This window comes from Pseudoliparis swirei, chromosome 6, assembly GCF_029220125.1.
Source record: "Pseudoliparis swirei isolate HS2019 ecotype Mariana Trench chromosome 6, NWPU_hadal_v1, whole genome shotgun sequence".
NCBI classification, from domain to species: Eukaryota; Metazoa; Chordata; class Actinopteri; order Perciformes; family Liparidae; genus Pseudoliparis; species Pseudoliparis swirei.
Window position 1 is genome coordinate 4,106,925 of NC_079393.1, and position 21,599 is coordinate 4,128,523.

Here is a 21,599-nt window from a genome sequence, read left to right on the forward strand (position 1 = left end):
ATGTATATATATTTCTTTTTTTACTTATATATATTGTTTTATATATATATATATATATATTTTATGTATTTATATATATATTTATAGATTTTTAAATGTATATTTATAGATTTATTTACACATATATATATATAGAGAGAGATTTATTTATTTACATATATATATATATATGCATGTGGATATACAAATCAAAGTAATGAATATATTTAATGTCAACCCTTTTATCTAAATCAAAACGCAGTGAAAGAGTTCATCAGTAACTACTAATGTGTGTTTCTACAATGAGGTGGTTGTAATACCTCGGCGAGTCAGCAGGTGGTGCTGATGTGTAGTTATGGACTTTGTTTTGTTACTATTCTGAATTAAACACTCTCTCTATATCAAGAAAGGCAGCCAGAGATTTAAATTACACAAATGTGAGAGCACTGTTGCTTTAATGGATGTTCTGTCTGTCAGATATAAACCTGATGGAAAAATTGGGCAAGTACATTGGCCCACAGGAAGTCCTGTGGTGCTACTGATGAAAGAGAACTCACCGGGTCACATGAGACTCAAATCAGCCCCATGCCTGTCCTTAAACCCCCCCCCTCAAAAAATGATAATGGACTGGACCAGGACTTTAATCAACCGTGAGGTGGAAAGTAAACGTCAGCAGAGAGGAAGGAAACGTGGAGAGAGAGAGAGAGAGAGGGAAGTAGAAGTTGAATGTCTGAACAGACTCGACCCACGTGACGAGGTAGACGTCAAATATTTCATATCAGACGTGGACAACGCAGAATGTTGTTCTATGGATCCTGTGTGTGTGTGTTTGTTTGTTTTAACACACTTTTAAGAGGGTTTCTGATGCGATTCCTCTTCTTTCTTTCTGATTTATTTTGGATTATGAGTATTCTCTCAACGCCTGATTTGCTCTGTCACTAGTATTTACTTATTCACATTAATATTATTTACTCTGGTGTAACAGGGTTCACACGGTTCATGGAAAACCTGGAAAAATCATGGAATTTAAAAATAGTTAGTCCTTGAAAAAATTAAAATCCCAAAAGTTTTGGAAAAGAAATGAAAATGATGTCTTGTTATATTTACATTCTCCATTTACGCTGAGTTTGAAAAAATACATTTTTTTTTTAAACACGCTCTCATACTGGCGGTGCAATTTCTTTTTTTTCCGCACTGCGAGTGAACGCACCGTAGCTGAAAACGTTCGGTAGCCATGGCAACAGTAGCTCAGGGATAATCTACTATCACGTATACACCTAGATTTCACAAAATATTTGGTCATGGAAATTTGGTTTCATGTGTATGAACCCTGTATATTAACCTCCTGGTCTCTGGCCAATGAATGAATATTGCGATAACTTCTTCTTCCTCCTCCTCCTCCTCCTCCTCCTCCTCCTCTATGAACCCACCGTGCCTGCAGCCGGCGGACGGCCTCCTCCTCCTGCCGGGCGCGCTTCTCGTTGTCCAGGGCGTCCTCCAGCTGGCCGTACATGTCCTCCAGCTCGCGGACCCGCTGCAGGTACTGCTCCAGCTCGGTGGACTTCTGGGCCACCTGCTCCTCCATCTGCTTCCGGACCTGCAGGTCCACACCAAGCGTTTGGATCATGATGTCACACATTGGCTACGTCTAGCTTGTGAGGATTTACAGTTTTTAAACATTTCTATGCGTATAAATCACATTTTTCTGGTGTTTTCCTTCCCAAAAAGGTGCTGTATCTTAAAGGAACGGGGACATGAATGGAGGGCGTACCGTCTGCTCTCTCTCCAGGTCGGTCCTGTAGCGGTCCTGCAGTTCAGTTTGGGTCTGGAGGCGCCTTCGTTCTTCTTCTGCTGCGTCAATCGCCGCCTCCTCCAGAGCCTGGAGGGGGGGGGGGGGGGGGGGGCAGAGGTCAGATACTCCAAGGAGATTTTTTTTAAAGGACCTTTTTAACTTATTTATTAATCCATTAAGAAAGAGATGACGCTCCCGAGAGGAGGCAGAGTGAAGGAGTCGAGGAAATATGCAGATTTCAAAAGAAAAACCTGAAATTTACAAAAAGGTCAAATAAAATAGATCCATGGAGTTCATCCGTTGATATGCGTGGTGGCCTTTTAAAAATATATAACAAATAGGATAAAGTGATGTTTAATTATTGCCGCTCCACGTGCCTCTTGTGTGTGTTTACTCACGTGGACAATGGAGAAGAATATTAAGTGTTTGTGTTACTGCGGTGGGAAAAGTTCAGCTCAGACGTCAACGTCACGAACTAATGTGAAAGAATGTTCACCGGCCAGAAAAAGAGCACGAAAAAAAACACACAACGGAAATCTGTGAACAATTGAAAGCATCTCTGATATATAAATATATATACATATATATATATAGATAGATAAATATATCTATATATATAGATATAATTATACATATATCCATGTATATATCTATATATATATATCTATAGATATATATATATAGAGAGAGAGATATATATAGATATATAACTGCAAATAATATGTTTATAATATATGTTTATAAAAATATAAAAGGTGACTGAAAATGGTGATTTACTACTTAAATTTAAAAGTATACAGACTCTTCGTTACTGCGTCTTTAAGACTTGAGAGTCTACCACACACACACACACACACACACACACACACACACACATATATACAGTGTGTCATTTTCAGTTTATATATATACACACACACATAGCAGAATAGTGTGAGAGCCATGCTGTCTCTTGTGTGTGTGTGTGTGTGCGTGTGTGTGTGTGTTCTCATTGTCCCTCTGTGAGACAGGACTTGCACCTCAATGGCAGATTGTTGTGCGTTCATTAGAGAGCAGTGTCACACAAAGACAAACAAGTTACAAAACCACCACGGGAACCCGTTGGACTGCAGCGCGGAGACGCCGCTTTGGTAGTTACGCTTAGGAATTATACTCTTTGAGATTACCTATTCAGCTAAAATACATATATAGATATATATATATATATATACACATATGTGTCAATGCTATGAAAGTGATCCACTTGCTCAACAATCACAGGGAAACAGTACTTTAGCAATTTAAATCTTAGACCTCAGCCTCTGACAACCATGATTAATTATGTAGAAGAAGAAAATAATGCAAATACAAAGTAAAACAAATAAACATCTATGAAGTTCATTTAACTAGAAATATTTCCTATATTTCCTAGATTAGACACGCCCGCTGTGAAAAGAACGGTGGAAATACTGAGAGTCCAGGGGCCAGATGTGTAAATGATGCACACACACACACACACACACACACATACACACACACACACACACTTCCCCACTCATCAACTGTTATTTATAAAAGCAGAACATGCAGCGAGCGCACGTGTGCAGTGATAAGTGAGCGATAAGAGGAGGGAAATAATCCAATCAATAAACTTTATTGACATTTAACCCTTGATGTCCCGCTTCACTGATCGTTGATGAAGCGCTGTGTGTGTGTGTGTGTGTGTGTGTGTGTGTGTGTGTGTGTGTGTGTGTGTGTGTGTGTGTGTGTGTGTGTGTGTGTGTGTGTGTGTGTGTGTGTGTGTGTGTGTGTGTGTGTGTGTGTGTGTGTGTGTGTGTGTGTGTGTGTGTGTGTGTGTGTATGTGTGTGTGTGTGTGTCCGGCGTGTGGAAGGATGATCTGCCGCTGACGGGTCAGAGGAACATGTGATGGATTAATAATAATAGTGCTATAAATATTCACGTGCGGCAAAAAACGGAGCTTCTTCCTCTTTGCCGATGTTTTTAACGACTCGAGGAGAGACGGAGACGAGTCATCGAGGGCGACGATTACTGTTCTATGACGGCCGTCTCGTGCTTCACAGTTATTGAGATTTTAAAAAACAGAACCATGCCCATCGTTTTATGAATCTGATCTCAAGAGTTAAACCGATGTATTGTTAATGCGGTCGGTGGTCAATTTATTAGGTACACCTGGAGGATCTAATGAAGCCTCATCTGCCACCTTTTTACAAAGAGAAGAGATGTGTCCATCCATCTTTTGGGTTTTTATTGAGGTTCTAGTTTGCGGTGCTGTTGAACGGGATTATATTGAATTAAGTCACACGGTCAAGTTTCCGTTTTTTAAGGCGTTGCAATTTCCCAACTTGAGAGGAATTGATCCATCTTCACAGATTCAGACTGGATTCCACTCGCGACACAACAACTTGTTCCTTTTCCCCTCTTTTTATTGTCTTCAAGTTATATATATTATTCCATTTAATGAAGGAAAGCTCCTTGAAGTAGAAGGAGGTGAAGAACCGGCTGCCTCTCCGGACTTACAGACGTCTCTTTTCATTTGTTCCATCTGTCGCTCGACCTCGAATGTCTTCTAAAAAGCGCCCCGCTGTTATCTCCGGTGGCTTTTTTTTAGCTCCGCCAACTTTCCCATGCCTGATCGTTAGACTACGTAAAATGTATTTTACCAATTGCTTTGTTTATGAGTTAATTTGCGATTATTTTTGCCATTTTCCTAATTGCTTTATTAATTTACAATTATGTGTATTTTTTTTTCTTTCGTTTTATATATTTTTCTATAAAATCTAAATCATGTTTGACTTGACACGTATTGAATAAACATGAATGAACAACACGTTTCGATGTAATGCGCCATCACCGACTACGACTCAGTAATGAACCGAGTTCAATTGAAAACTCTCCGACAGTGTCAACAACAACAACAAACAAACAAACATTAGCATCTTCCTAAATGTTGAATTAGTGGCAGATCTGTCGTATTATATTGAATAAAAGTCTATATGTGTGTCTAATAAAGGGATTCAACCACACACACATTTAAAATTGCGTTTACACCCGTTTCAGTTTACTAAATAACTAGTTTGTTGAAGTTAAACTTAACCGGCTTAACCGTCACACTAAATGTTTCTCGTGTCCCTCAAAAGGCCAAAACGTGTCAAAAAAACTTCCGTAGACATGATATATATCCATCCATCCCGGTTCATTGTTCTATAATTTAACCCTCGCAGCGTGAACAGGAAGCAGCCGGTCCGATACCGGCATTCAGAGATGAACCGCACCGCCACAACCGGTCAGACGGCGGCGGCGGGTTCGGGGAGATTTACTGGAAAAACGAGTTCAATGGAGACGAACGCCGTGCAATACACACTCTCCTCCGTTTGCAGCCGGGAGAACCCTTCATCACAAGGGGCTGTTATTGGTATTCATGAGGCTTTGGAGGTGACCTACTTTCATTTGTGTGTGTGTGTGGGTGTGTGTGTGACTGAAACCAGCGTTTAGAAGATCTCCACAGATAACACACACGTCACTCTCGTTGTGTTGAAGTTGTGACTTCACCACCGAGGAATGCCGTCGACTCGGCTTGGAGGCGTTTGTTGTGATGGCGTCAGCAGTTCTCATTGTAACTGCAGCGATGATGATAGAGAGATATATGTCTGTATATATATATATATGTGTGTGTGTATATATACATATTTATATCTTGACCGATACACACAGACTGAAACACAAAGTGCTTCTCAAGAGATGTTTGTGAATGTTTTTCCTCCTCCAGGTCCCTTTGAGCTGCTTCCGGTTTCTTAAGCAAGAACAGTAAATATCTTTTTTTTGTTTATCCTACAGGTGTAAAAACTCCCTTGGAGGGGAAATCCCTCAAACTCCAGTCACAAACTCATTCCAGTGACCGCCCTTCTCCTTTCCTTCCTCCCCCTGATGGCATCTGGAGATGACGCTGTATGTGTAACTACTGAATCACCCAGATAATATTCATTACTATTCCCAGTTAACTCGTTGTTTTTCTTCATATTGTGTCTCACACATCCCCAGTTTAATTTACTGAACTGTTGTTTCATTCTTAGTCCAACCGTCCTTTTAGTTTTATGAGATTTGAATCTCTGAAGTCAGTGTTTTTCCTCTAATATAATATATATTTCACATTTTAATAATGAAAAAACAACCTCCACCACCCGATGCTCATTATCTTTTCTCGCCCAAAGGAAAAATAATATAGAATAATTGAGCAAATTATTTATATATATATATATATATTATATATTTATTCATATATGTATGTATATTTATATTTATATGTATTTTATAGATATATGTATGTATATATATATTTATACATTTATTTATATACATTTATATCAATATATATATATATATATATGTTTATATATATATATGTTTATATATATATATTTAAATATATATGTTTATATATATTCAATATATATATATTTATATATGTATATATATTTATATATATATATATATATATATGTATCTGGCAACCAGACGGGATTCACAGTGAACATTAAATGTGTTGTTGTTGTTGTTTTCTTTCCTCACCTTCCTCATGTTCTCCAGCTCCAGCTGCTTGGCCTCGTTGGCCGACTGCAGCTCGCTCATCCTCAGCTCCAGCTCCTCCTGCTCGGCGCGCTGCTTCAGCCGCTGCTCCCGCCGCTTCTGCCGGGCCTCGCGGTGCGGCGCCGGCCGGCCCTGACGGAGCAGGCCCACGCAGCTCTGGATGGCTGAGGGGGAAGAGAAGGTCCAGAACCAGTGAGGAGCAGGTTAATAACAAAGACCAAATAGGGTTTATTCAACTTCAAATTATAAAAGTGCATATTTCACTATTTTTTCAATACGCAAGAGAATGCAAAATGAATGAATAAAATGATCTGCAGATTGAGCTGAAGCTCATCTGAGAGGAACCGAGAAATGAAGAGGAAGAGAAACGTGGGCTTGTATTCATAATTAAATTCTTTATGATATTAATGTTGATAACAATTTGACAGTTTTAAAAACTGACAACAACTGCAAGCATAAATATTTTGTATAATATAAATTTAAAATTTTTTGCAATATTATAACTATAGGGTCAAAATGTGTTGAATGAATATGAGAATATGTGGTGAGTATATTTATTATAAATGGGAGAAGTTCAGATTCATGTTATTTGTTCTTGGATTTATTCTACTTTTGAAAAAGCTTTCCTTTCTCTTTTTAATTCCAATTTTTTAAAATCCCATTTCATATCAGTGAATGTAAATCAATATAATCAACACAAATCTTTAAAAACACAAAACATGAGAATTAAGAGGAATGATGACATCACTAATTACCCAGAATCCACTCGTGCTTCTTCTTCTTGTCCGACACGCTGATCTCAAAGCTCTTATGTGACGCCCTGATGAGGAACAGGCACTTCTTTCCGTCTTTATCTGGTAGCGGCTGCAGAGAAAAATAACAACAACAACAACAGGTTTATATACACACGAGCAAACGTGAAGAGTACGACAATCAGTCTTGTCTTAATTCATTTAATTTAATAGCTTTTAGGATTTTTTTATGTGTTGTAAAGCATATATGAGTATTCTGAAAAGTGCTATAGAAATTGTATGTATTATTATTATTCATTAATCAATAAAAAATAAATTCCAAAGAATATATTTTCATCTCTTTTATTCACTAAACTTCTGACATAAACTGATTCACGATGACATCGACCCAATAATCTATAGAGAAGTGATTATTGATCGCCAGTTAATCGTTAATCTGTTTATCTGACATCACTGTTCATTAATAATCAATCATCAAACATCTTCTAGTTTATTGACAGGTGGGGGAGGCTGTAAAGAAGCCCTTCAGGTCGTTCTTGCCTCCACGCCGCAGCTCCCGTCCAATAAGATCTCTCCTTTCTTCTCCGCCAGGTCCTCCGCCACGTAGTACGAGATGGAGGTCGGCTTCAGCGTGAACCAGCGCTCCGTCCAGTTCTTCCTCTTGTGACCCTTCTTCAGGATGTAGCCCTGGAGGGGGAGGGGCGGGAGAGGGAGGGGGAGAGAGGGGGAGAGAAAGAGGAAGAGAGAGGGAGGGAGAGAGATAGAGGGGGAGGAAGAGGGGTAGGGAGAGAGAGGGGGGGGGGGAGGAAGAGAGTGGGGTAGGGAAAGGGAGGAAGAGGGAGAGAGGGTGGGAGCGAGTGTTTTCTTACTTTCACAATCATGAACGTTTTCTTTGTGGTTTTAGTCTCTACGTAACCACGGTAACACATCCAGACTTTCACAAAAAAAGCAGCCGACCACAAACTCGTAGTTCCTCTTTTCATAAACGACACGTCGGATTTCTTCTTTTGACAATCGGTTTATTTTGATGATTTATGAATCATTTCATTTCATTTGCAGCTTTTTTGCATATTTTTACGACGTTATTTTTGTTACCTGAACATGTTTTATTCTTACTGAACATGTAAACTTCTCGCTACGTTAAAGCGACGGGCGACAAATTCACGAAGCTGCAATCTGAAGCGTCAACCAATCACGCGTCTTCTTGTGCATTTTCTACCTGTGAGGCGAGACTACTGACTACTTGGATCCTGCTAAGTATCTTCTTTAAACTAGTTTTATCTGCTAAAGTTACTGTTGTATTTGTTGTCTAAAGCTGCTAGATTGTTAGTCTGTCCTGTTTTAAGGAGTTGTTTTGGTAGAGAGGTGTGTCCTGTGTTCCGACACCTGAATCTTCACTGATTGGACGAGCGATCGTCACCTGGTTTCTATTGAGTGTCATTTGAATACCAAAAGCCAAGGGGCGGTGTCAACGCGGCTGGAGGTAATTGGCACTAACTTGGGCTCATAACCGGGTGGGGTTTTTCGCGTCAGCTGTAGCGTCAGCGTGACTCATCGGACGAAGACTCGGAGGACAAAGACATAGGAGTCTTCCGTTGGAGTCAAGACTCGGAGGACAAAGACATAGGAGTCTTCCGTTGGAGTCTTCGGGGGTGGCTGAGTATTCCCCATTTTTTAAATATGTGTGTCTTTTCCATACCTGTGCGTATCTCTACTCGTAGTTACTATAGGACTCGCTCATTCATGTACCGGAACCCCTCCTCTGTTATCCTTCCTACCCGTTCTACTCACACCCAGCACCTGGTCACAGGAGGCCTCTGGAACTGTCAGTCAGCCAACCGCAAGGCCGACTTCATCTCTGGCTTTGCTGTGGAGCAGTCGCTTGACTTCCTGGCTCTCACTGAGACCTGGATCACAGCAGACAACACGTCTACCCCGGCTGCTCTCTCCTCTGCCTTCTCCTTCAGCCACACACCCAGACCCTCTGGTCGGGTGGAGGTACAGGTTTACTCATCTCACCCACATGGTGTTTCTGTCCCTACCCGCTTCCACTCTTTATCCCACTGACTTTTGAGTTTCATGCGGTGACCGTTACTCATCCGGTTCAACTTCACATTGTTGTTCTCTACCGTCCCCTGGTTCTTTGGGAGATTTCTTGACGAGCTAGACATCCTCCTATCGAACTTCATGAACACGGCCCCCCGCTCATCCTTCTGGGTGACTTTAACATCCAGACAGAGAAGTCATGTGATCTCTTACTCTTACTGTCTTCCTTTAACCTCTCACTCAGTCCCTCCCCTCCTACTCACAAAGCCGGCAACCACCTTGACTACATTTTCACAAGAAACTGCTCTACCTCTAACCTCACTGTGACTCCTCTCCATGTCTCTGACCACTTCTTCATCTCTTACTCTCTCTCGCTCTCTGGTACTGACAACCCACCCATATCTACAGACTCTGCACCTGTACGCCACAACATTCGCACCCTCTGCCCCTCCTCTCTGGCCTCCTCTGTCCTATCTGCTCTCCCCTCAACTGACTGCTTCTCACTCATGCATCCTAACTCTGCCGCAGACACTCTCCTCTCTTCCCTGTCTTCATCTCTTGATTCTCTTTGTCCTTTTAAGACACGACCGGTTCGGAAATCCTCTCCGGCTCCGTGGTTGTCGGACTCGGTGCGCCGAGAGAGCCACCCTGCGAGCGGCGGAAAGAAAATGGCGCAAATCGAATCAAGCGGAAGACTTGCTCTTCTATCAATCTCTCCTCCTCCTTCTCTTCCTCTATCTCTGCAGCCAAAAGCTCGTTCTACCTGACCAAAATTCAGTCTTCCTTCTCTAACTCCAAAAACTCTTCTCTATCTTTTCCAACCTCCTTGATCCCCCTGTCCCCTCCTCCTCTCCACCCTTTTGCCGAGCCACTTTGTCGACTACTTTACAAACAAGATAGACGACATACGCTCCTCCTTTACAAATCCATCTTCTATCACCTCACCAACACTAACTTCTTCATCCCCTCTCTTTCCTCTTTCACCCCTTGTCTCCCAATCAAGTTCTTAGCTTGGTGACCTCCCGACCGACCACCTGCGCCCTTGACCCCGTCCGTCTCCCATTCTCCAGGCTATTGCTCCTGACCTTCTGACCTTCCTCACCCATCTTATTAACAGCTCCCTCTCAACTGGCTGTTTCCTAACTCTCTGAAGGAGGCGAGAGTCAACCCTCTCCTGAAGAAACCCACGCTCGACCCGTCTGAAGTCAGCAACTACAGACCGGTCTCTCTTCTTCCTTTTCTCTCCAAAACTCTGGAGCGAGCTATCTTGAGCCAAGTGTCCTCCTATCTCCACAGTAACAACCTTCTTGACCCTCACCAGTCTGGATTCAAGGCCGGCCACTCGACAGAGACTGCCCTCCTTGCTGTCTCTGAGCAGCTTCACACTGCTAGAGCAGCACTCTCTCCTCTGTCCTTATCCTTCTAGACCTTTCTGCAGCATTTGACACCGTGAACCACCAGATCCTGATCTCTTCTCTTCAGGACCTGGGGATCTCAGGCACTGCACTCGCTCTTTTCTCTTCCTACCTTAAAGACCGCACCTACCGGGTAACTTGGAGAGGATCTGTGTCTGATCCTTGTCCTCTCACTACTGGGGTTCCTCAAGGCTCCGTCCTGGGTCCCTCCTCTTCTCTCTGTACACAAATTCTCTCGGCTCTGTCATTCGTTCGCATGGCTTCTCCTACCATAGCTATGCTGATGACACCCAACTGATCTTCTCGTTTCCACCGTCCGAAACACAGGTGGCGGCACGAATCTCTGCCTGTCTGACTGACATCTCTCAGTGGATGTCTGCTCACCACCTGAAGATCAACCCTGACAAGACTGAGCTACTATTCCTTCCAGGAAAGGCTCCCCACCCACGACCTGACTATCACCTTCAACAGCTCTGTGTTGGCCCCTACCCGGACTGCCAGGAACCTCGGGTGACACTCGACAGTCAACTCTCCTGACGGCCAACATCGCTGCGACGACGCTTCCTGTAGGTACATGCTGCACAACATCAGGAGAATACGTCCTCTTCTTACTCAGAAGGCGGCGCAGGTTCTGATCCAGGCTCTGGTCATTTCACGCCGACTACTGCAACTCCTCCTGGCTGGTCTACCTGCTAAGGCCATCCGACCCCTGCAGCTCATCCAGAATGCAGCAGCTCGACTGGTCTTCAGCCTCCCGAAATTCACCCACACCACTCCGCTCCTCCGCCTTCCACTGGTTACCGGTGGCTGCTCGCATCCGCTTCAAAACACTGGTCCTGGCGTACCATGCTCTAGACGGATCGGGCCCCGTCTACATCCGGGATATGGTCACACCGTACACCCGCACGTTCGCTCCGCTCTGCAACAGCCAATCGACTTGTGACTACTGCACCTCGAGCTAATCACTCGAAATCCAGACTGTTTGCTGTCCTGGCTCCTCAGTGGTGGAACGAGCTCCCCACTGACATCAGGACAGCAGAAAGTCTCTACATCTTCCGTCGGAGACTGAAAACACACCTTTTCCGACTATATCTGGATTAAAACACAGATTAGCACTTCAGTGGCACTTAGATAGCACTTACTTATGGTACTTTTGTAGTTCGACTATGTTGAGGAAATGTTACTTCCTGTATTCTTGTTGTTCTTAGTTTGTACTCTAGGTTGAAATGCACTTATTGTAAGTCGCTTTGGATAAAAGCGTCTGCTAAATGACATGTAATGTAATGTAATGTAATTTCAACCACGTCAGAACAGCTCTTCTCTCTCTCTTCTTTTCACCGGTTCCCATCCCAGCGCCGCTCAACGACATAAACTCCGGTGACGGGCGCCACACCGGCTGCTGTCGTTTGGCCGCTTTGCCAAAAAGGGGGCGGGGCCTCTTCCCACCTGTTTGAGCACGTCCATGATGAGCTCCTGGTAGACCCCGTTGATGCCCATGCTGAGCGCCTGGCGCTCCGAGCCCTTGCTGAAGTGGCCCGAGCCCACCAGGCCGATGAGCGCCCAGCCGGTCAGGCTCTGCTGACTGGAGGTCAGCTGCATCTTGTAGTCCTCGTAGCGCTCCTCCACCCAGCTGCCCCCCATCGCCTCCGTCAGCTTACGCAGGAAGTACTCGATCTGTTAGCGACGCACACGAAAACATTAGATCTTACGCTTTTTATTAAAGCGGTTCATTTGTATTGAGGACGACTATACAGTGTTTTTCCTGCTACTCATTGGAGCTCATATATATATGTAACATATATATATATATATATATATATATGAATTATATATATATAATTATATATATATACATATATATATATCTGAATTATATATATATGAATTATATATATATGTAAATATATATATATTTACATATATATATAATTATATATATATAATTATTTATATATATTAATTGTATATACATTAATTATATATATATATATATGTAAATATATATATATATATACATTTTCTTCCTGTTCCACCCAACAATAAATCCTCCGGCGTTTCGTAAAAGAACAGGAAGCTGGAAACTTCCTTTTCTGCTCTTGAGCAACGGGCTGAGCAGAGCGACTCCAGCTCTGTGACGCGACCGGGAAGTTACTGCAGAAGTTGATTCTACTTCTACACATTTACTTTAATAACTTCCCCCCCCCCACCCCCCCAAGCCCATGGACTATGATTCATCAGCCAGAACCCTTTCGGCTCAGAAATTAGTCCCCAGTGTCAGAGGATGAATTAGGACCCTAACATCTGCTTGAAAACCTCTAAAAAACATACTTAAATTAAATATTAAGTAAAAGTATGTGAAATAGATTTAAATAACTCAAAAAGAAAAGCAGCAAATCGCCACATTTGTGAAGCTGGAACCATAAACGTAGTCATATATAATGACAATGTATATTTGTTATTACTATCATTACAGGGCTGAGTCAGAGCGGAGGACCTTTTGTTCTTAAACTGTTTATTATCATTATTTAGATTTGTGCTCAGAACAATAAAATGACTGTAGTTGTGGTTCTAAAAGCTTTGAGGCGTCAATCAACGTGGATGTGGAGTGGTGACAACAACAAAAAGAAAGTCACCTGCACCCCCCCCCCCCCCCCGGTATGCATACTTGCAATAAAAATAAAGTAAAAGAAAGACTACAACAATTTAAAATAGATTTAAATAACTAAAAGGGAAAAGCAGCAAATCGCCCATTTGTGAAACATTAAACGTCGTCATATTTGCACTAAAAATTACTTGAAACTATTCGATTTTATTTTATTTATTATTTATTCGAGTTTATCAAACATATTATTGTCAGTCGAGTAATTGATTAATGGACTATTTCTTTCAGCTGTTTTTGTTTTACCTGTCCGGCAGTTTACTTTATAACCATATGGAACTCTTTAGAAGCTCTTAGGTATGTTATGAGTGCATAAATCATATTTAGGACCAAAAATGGTCAGATAAATGCAAAAAAAGGAAAATACTCAATCTAAGTACAAGTGAATACTGGAGTACTTGAGTAAAAGGTACTCTGTTCCATTCCCCCCCTGCAGACGGGCAGTCTGATGCCGACGCGTCCCAGGGACAGCGAACGCCTCACCTCCTCGGGGACCACGGCCAGCGGGTAGCGGTCCTCGGACAGGAAGTTGAAGATGCACCAGATCTTGAAGGCGTCGTCGTTGGAGATGAGCAGCTGGCTGCGGTCCAGGTTCTTCCTGGAGCTCAAGGTCCAGCACATGCGGTTGAAGTCCTGCAGGTCAAAGTTGGCCGTCGCCTGAACAACAACAACAAAGAACTGGTGAGTCGGGTTTGTTTGCGACGAGACAGTCGGACTAGTGAACGAGTTTCATGATTCTAGATTTTAGAGCGGGTCTTTATTCTGTCTTCAGTCCCACATGGATAGTTTTTAAAAGACCTGGAACACGATTCAGAATTTAATGATTTTATTCAAAAGATAAAAGTCTGTTTGAATTGTTTGTTGTTTAAACCGAGGCCCGGTTAAAGGCCCTGATCCTGATGTTGGACCCCACTGCTGCCAGTAGTGTAAAAAAAGATAAACACTTTCTATTGAGTCTATTTCATGAAGGGTTTACAGGTTGCCAGGTTGTGAAAAACCCCCCTTATTAACTGAACTGTGTCAACACTTCCTGTTCCATTAAATGGCTTCAGATGATTGGTCATATATATATTATATATATATATATATAATATTTAATTATATATATATATTTATATATATATATAATTTTAATATATATATATATATTCCTAGATATATATTTTTTTCTTCATACATTTTTATATATATAGATTTTTTTAAATATATAGAGAGAGATTTTATATATATATACTGTATAAAATGAGCCCAGCCTCCAGAGGGTGAACAGGACATATTTGAATGTCAGTCAGTTATCAAGGCCACTGGTTCTGCTGCTGTTCAGTGTTAAGGATGACAGGACCAATGGGGTCTCAATATACTTCTTTTTTTTTACTAAACTGATGTTTCACTGAAGAAACAATTGATCATCCACAATATTAAATACCTCGCTGGCACTTTATAGGTAGGAGCCTCTTTGAAAACACAGCTCTGTGTGAAGTTTGGTCTTTAAAAAGAATGAACTTTTAACTTTTAAGTGCGATTAATCGCGATTAATGAATTTCAAAATGTGCGATTAATTAGTTAATTTTTTTTAATCGATTGACAGCCCTAATATATATATAGAGAGAGAGAGAGATTTGTATATATATATATTATATAAAAAACGTGACAATGGTTGGTGCGTTGAAGGGTTAAAGTCACACAGACGGAAAGGATGCTCTTTCCAGAGTACTATATTAATAAATGTATAATAAATGTATTATTACCAAATATAAGCTATTTCTCACACTGGTATTTATTTTAAACCCTGAATAAAGGGAAGTAAAATCAGGTAAGAGAACTTTATTAATCCCAAAGAGATTCTAGTATTAGAAACAGGTACCAAAGAAATGTCTCCATGAAGCCTGTTGGCGAGCTTGGGGTTATGAATACACGTATTTAAGGTCATTTAGTGGTTCTCTAAACCCTTAAAGCTCTAAGTCAGAAGTACTCTGATGCGTGTGGCGTTCAGGGGCCGTGACTCATCGTCTTTAAATGAGCGACTGGCTCATTGTCGTTTTCACAATGAACAAATGTCCTGAATTCTCTGGCGGCCGTCTGATTGTTTTCGTTCTCTCCGTGTCGGGGTGAACTTTGTGTCCGAGCTGCAGCGGATCTGATGTAACTCTCCATTGTTGCTGTCGGGCGAGAGACTGAGAGGAAACCTGGGAGGGTTTCTAGAGAGAGAGAGTCACGCTCACAGCCTCCTCAAAGTAACGCTTCGTTTAGTCCTTCAGTTCTTAATCATCTTCCCTCAAGAACACATGAACCAACGTATAGAATACAATACTTCTATGGAGGAGGAGGAGGAGGAGGAGGAGGATAAAGTGACGTTTGTTCTCCGTCTAACATCGCTGTGTCATGCTCGTCTTGTTTGCCTTTGTCTCTCTCTCTCTCTCTCTCTCTTCCGCTCTCTCTCTCTCTCTCTCACTCCCTTCTCCTCTGAAACAATATGAGCCTTGTCAGTGCCTCCTCCTCCTCCTCCTCTTCCTCCTCCGATGCCACATGTTCATCAGGATTCAGGCTCCATCTTCGTCTCCTGAGACCTGCCGAAGCTTTTACAACAAAAAATAAGCAAACTTAAACTTATAAAAAGGATGTTTGTAAGAAACCAACCGTGAGACAATATATTTTAATATATATATGTTAATATATATGTTAATATATATGTTAATGTATATGTTAATATATATGTTTTAAAGGGTTATTTACCAGCGGAACAGCATTATCAAGAGTGTGTGTTGCTAATTAAATATCCACCAGCAGTGATGACGACAGGCGGATGTTGAGACATGAAAGTCGTTTAAAAAAAAAAATTTAAAGTTAAAAGGGGGAAATGAGTAAAGATGTTTCTGTTTCAATCGCTCCAAAGCACAAAATGACCAAAATGGATCCACGCAACTGCACTTTCATTTTTTCTAAACATAAACTGAAGCATTATTTCTTACGTTCCGTAAACATTCTAAAACACGCCGGTGTAACTCATGAACGGCTTTTCTCAAAGCTGAACTTTGAGACATTTTGGAGATCCGTGACGATGTCTTTCATATCTAGCAGCTGGTTTTTGGTTTAATTTCTCCACATTTTGAGATTTCCTGCCTTCATTCCAATAAATCCAACCACAATATCCACTAATACTTATCTAGTGTAATCACTGTATCTGTTTACACAAACACCTCATTGTACAGTGTATTTCTAAAGGAGCCTGGATGTCTCAATATTAGACCTTTAAAAACATCTATTGTCATCTGTGTAAAGACATTTTTACCGAGCGTTGAAGGTTAAATGTTTGGGACCTCGAGACTGAAGTCGCCAGCTCCTCCAAACTTTGCCACAGTTGTAGATTTGTTTTAAAGAGGACAGAAGTCATCAGAACTCCGAGGAGCACCAACACAGACGCACAATAGCAGCACAACAACGTGGCGTTTGAGTGTCTGCAGCTGGCCGCTGGCATGTCAGGGTCACACAGGATCACTTGTTGCATCGCTTCAGCAAACAGAAAAGCGCTGAGTCGTCAGCTTTCGCTCCACCACCTGACTCTGTGGCTCGGATTAGGTCAAATATCAGTGCTGTGCTTTTTATTTTATGCTGCGTTGCTAGACAAGTGATGATGACACACACACACACACACACACACTTTATTTAAGTTAAGTTTCCATTTTTTCAACTCCATTCAGGTCGTTCTGCCTCTTGGGTATCTGGTTGCATCACACACACACACACACTTACACACACTTTCCTTGTGTGACCGGGTGGAGTTTCCTCAGGAGTGTGGACTGTTGAATATACTGACCGACGCCCTCCTCGCTCTCCAGGGCCGGTCAGCTCCACGTCAATGGGTGGGATAGTTGTGTGTGTGTGTGGAAAAATACACTCAAAAGTGTGTGTGTTGTCTTTTTAAGGGGAGGGTTGACCGTGACGTCCTGAACCTAAATCCAGGTTTTACATTTCCTTTAAGGTGGAGTTTAACCCCTTGGATGTCCACAACACATCAGTGGTCAGTAACAAGTTAATACATATATTTATATATATATATATATATATAATCTAAAGATATAATATACATATCAAAATATATCTATTTTTGTATATATATATTTTTTATATATAGATTTTAATATATATATATAGATATAATATACATATCAAAATATATATATATATATATTTGTGTATGTATATATATATGTTTTTATATATTATATATATATATTGATATATTTATATACATTTTTCTATATATATCTTTTTAGATATATATATATATATTTTTTTATAGATATGTTTTTGATATATATACAGGACTGTCTCAGAAAATTAGAATATTGTGATGAAGTTCTTTATTTTCTGTAATGCAATTAAAAAACCAAAAATGTCATGCATTCTGGATTCATTACAAATCAACTGAAATATTGCAAGCCTTTTATTCTTTTAATATTGCTGATTATGGCTTACAGCTTAAGAAAACTCAAATATCCTATCTCTAAATATTAGAATATCATGAAAAAGTATACTAGTAGGGTATTAAACAAATCACTTGAATTGTCTAATTAACTCGAAACACCTGCAAGGGTTTCCTGAGCCTTGACAAACACTCAGCTGTTATAAATCTTTTTTTTTACTTGGTCTGAGGAAATATTAAAATTTTATGAGATAGGATTTTAGAGTTTTCTTAAGCTGTAAGCCATAATCAGCAATATTAAAATAATAAAAGGCTTGCAATATTTCAGTTGATTTGTAATGAATCCAGAATGCATGACATTTTTGTTTTTTTAATTGCATTACAGAAAATAAAGAACTTTATCACAATATTCTAATTTTCTGAGGCAGTCCTGTATATATATAGATTTTTTTTAGATATATATATATTCTAATTTTTTGGGGTTATATCATTTTTATATATATATTTGTATATATATATATATTTTATATAAAAACCACAATGACGACGTGGTGCGTTAAAGGGTTAAAGTCACAGACAGAAGGACGTCGTTGCCAGAGAAACGGGTCAGACGACTTTCTTTGAATCCTCCGACATGAAAGTATTAAAAGTCGGAACGAGGAACTAATTCAATTCAATTCAGTTTATTTGTATAGCCCAATTTCACAAATTACAAATTTGTCTCGGAGTGCTTTACAATCTGTACACATAGACATCCCTGCCCCAAAACCTCACATCGGACCAGGAAAAACTCCCAAATAACCCTTCAGGGTGAAAAAAAGGGAAGAAACCTGGAGGAGAGCAACAGAGGAGGATCCCTCTCCTAGGATGGACAGATGCAATAGATGTAATGTGTACAGAAGGACAGATTTAGAGTTAAAATACATTCAATGAATATGACAGAGTGTATGAATAGTTCATAGTAGGCATATTCCACGATGGAGACCTCCACGATCCATCAGGCAGATGGCGGTGGGGAGGAGGAGTCTCAACAGGACAGTGGCGTAGTCATGAGCAGGAATTCCACGACCCAGACGATCCATCAGGCAGATAGATCTATGCCGTCTCATAGGGTCCGATGACCCCATGAGACGTAAAGTCAAAAGGACTTCCGGGGAGAAAGCAGAGTTAGTAACGTGTGATTGAGAGATGAAAATTCATCCTTAAGGAGAGAAAAAAGAGGAGATAGGTACTCAGTGCATCCTAAAACGTCCCCCGGCAGCTATAAGCCTATAGCAGCATATCAAGGGGCTGGACCAGGGCAAACCTGATTCAGCCCTAACTATAAGCTCTGTCAAAGAGGAAGGTCTTAAGTCTACTCTTAAACGAGGTGACTGTGTCTGCCTCCCGGACTGAAATTGGAAGCTGGTTCCATAAAAGAGGAGCTTGATAACTAAAGGCTCTGGCTCCCATTCTACTTTTAAGACTCTAGGAACTACAAGTAGTCCCGCATTTAGTGAGCGTAGCTCTCTAGTGGGGCAATATGGTACGACAAGCTCCTTAAGATATGATGGAGCATCACCAATCAAGGCTTTGTAGGTTAAGAGAAGAATTTTAAAAGTGATTCTTGATTTTACTGGGAGCCAGTGCAGAGCAGCTAGTGCAGGAGTGATGTGATCTCTTTTCTTAGTTTTAGTGAGAACACGAGCTGCAGCATTCTGGATCAACTGGAGGGACCTAAGAGATTTATTAGAGCAGCCTGCTAATAAGGAGTTGCAGTAATCCAGTCTCGAAGTAACGAACGTGAACCAATTTTTCTGCATCTTTTGAGACAAGATGTGCCTGATTTTGAAATATTACGTAGATGAAAGAATGCAGTCCTTGAGATTTGCTTTACGTGGGAGTTAAAGGACAAGTCCCGATCAAAGATAACGCCAAGATTCTTTACAGTGGTGTTGGATGCCAGGGCAATGCCGTCTACAGAATCCACATCACCAGATAATTGATCTCTGAGGTGCTCAGGGCCGATTAAAATTACTTGGTTTTGTCTGAGTTTAACATCAAGAAGTTGCAGGTCATCCATGTTTTATGTCTTTAAGACATGCTTGAATTTTACAGAGTTGGTTGCTCTCCTCTGGTTTTATCGTTAAATATAGTTGAGTGTCATCTGCATAACAATGAAAGTTTATGGAGTGTTTCCTGATAATATTGCCCAAAGGAAGCATGTATAAGGTAAATAAAATTGGTCCAAGCACAGAACCTTGTGGAACTCCGTGATTAACGTTGGTGGTTATCGAGGCGTCATCGTTTACAAATACAAACTGAGATCGATCTGATAAATAGGATTTAAACCAAATTAGTGCCGTGCCTGAAATGCCAATCGACTGCTCCAGTCTCTGTAACAGGATGTCATGGTCAATGGTGTCGAATGCAGCACTAAGGTCTAACAAGACCAGGACAGAGAGGAGTCCTTTATCTGCTGCCATTAAGAGGTCATTTGTAATTTTCACCAGTGGCGTCTCGGTGCTGTGGTGTTTTCTAAATCCTGATTGAAATTTCTCAAATAAACTATTATGATGTAGAAAGTCGCACAACTGATTTGCGACCACTTTCTCAAGGATCTTGGAGAGGAAGGGGAGGTTAGAGATCGGTCTGTAGTTAGCCAATACCTCTGGATCCAGAGTGGGCTTCTTCAGGAGAGGTTTAATAACAGCCACCTTGAAGGAGTGTGGTACGTGGCCTGTTAGCAGAGACACATTGATAATATCTAATAGAGAGCCGCCAATTAAAGGCAAAACGTCTTTAAGCAGCCTCGTCGGGATGGGGTCCAAGAGACAGGTAGACGTGTTCGAAGTAGAAACCGTTGAGGCAATTTAAGAGATTAAATAAATAAATAAACCCTGAAGTTACTCTGAAGTTGACGAGTCTCGAATGAAGAAAAAAATAAATCCCGATGAATCATTCGTGGTTTAAAAAAAAGTATTCGATGTTAACAAAACCCAAAAGAGGAATTCACACAAAACATCGTTAAAGTCTCCAAAACAGAAACCGTGACGTCACGAACCTTTAAAAACGTGAAAGAAATATAAACGCTTCACTTTTGAGACTACCTGACGAAATAAAAGTTTGTATACAATCGACACTTTACAAAGTACCACAAGGAAAACGGCTCATAAAAGAATTGGGTTTTTTTAAACAATAAAAAGTTGCGTTCACGCTGTCGTTTAAAGGAACCGGCCAGTAGGGGGCGGTAGAGTCGACGACGCGTCGGGAAAACCACAGTTAGCGCCTCATCGTTTCTGACGCAACGGGCAAGCACACATTTAGGATGTATGACGTCATCGTTTCCCTCAAATCAGAAAAGACGTGGATGAGAATCCGGCAGTCGAAAGTTTTCCGTGACATCATGCGACGAGAATTCCAAGAATTCATAACGTCCGACTCGTCTCGAGTCCCGGCCGAACGATCGCCATTCTCTCAATGACATCATCACAGAGGGGAGGGGGGAGGGGATGGGGGAGGGGAGGGGGGGGGGTGACTCAGCGCTCAACAGCTGGTTCAGTGTCGTGGTCCCAGCGGAGCTCACAGAGCGAACCATCAATGGACTTCTGTTGTCTCGGACAACCGCTTAGTCACCGGCGTCTCGCACAACTACATTGTAAATAAGATTAACGCGTAAAACACGTGCAGACTTAAAATCAAATGAGTAAAAAAAAAATTTACTTTTTAAATTAGTATTTGGATTTGCAAAAACAAACATGGCTGCTTTTTAAACCCTGAATATGGTGTTGGAAGAAAATCCTCTCATCCTGGAGGAAATGATGCACACACACACACACACACACACAGCTCATGTCCGACCAAAAAAAGTCACCGACGCATTTTCCTCTCGTATTTTTTAGTTTTCTCAATATACAGGACTGTCTCAGAAAATTAGAATATTGTGATAAAGTTCTTTATTTTCTGTAA

At 41.0% G+C, this 21,599-nt stretch overlaps 1 protein-coding gene across 2 annotated transcripts in view; it reads right to left on the reverse strand.

The window, feature by feature from the left end:
- swap70b (switching B cell complex subunit SWAP70b) overlaps positions 1-21,599 on the reverse strand; it is a 28,396-nt gene that overhangs the window by 3,027 nt on the left and 3,770 nt on the right. The window contains exons 3-9 of one of the 2 annotated variants that reach the window (XM_056417854.1): positions 13,712-13,885; positions 12,016-12,243; positions 7,649-7,795; positions 7,112-7,220; positions 6,339-6,520; positions 1,751-1,858; positions 1,410-1,576 (exon numbers count right to left, since the gene is read on the reverse strand). In XM_056417854.1, the coding sequence (XP_056273829.1) occupies positions 1,410-1,576; positions 1,751-1,858; positions 6,339-6,520; positions 7,112-7,220; positions 7,649-7,795; positions 12,016-12,243; positions 13,712-13,885 (1,115 nt within the window). The remainder of the gene's footprint in view (positions 1-1,409; positions 1,577-1,750; positions 1,859-6,338; positions 6,521-7,111; positions 7,221-7,648; positions 7,796-12,015; positions 12,244-13,711; positions 13,886-21,599) is intronic. The other variant, XM_056417856.1, reaches the window with a different exon arrangement.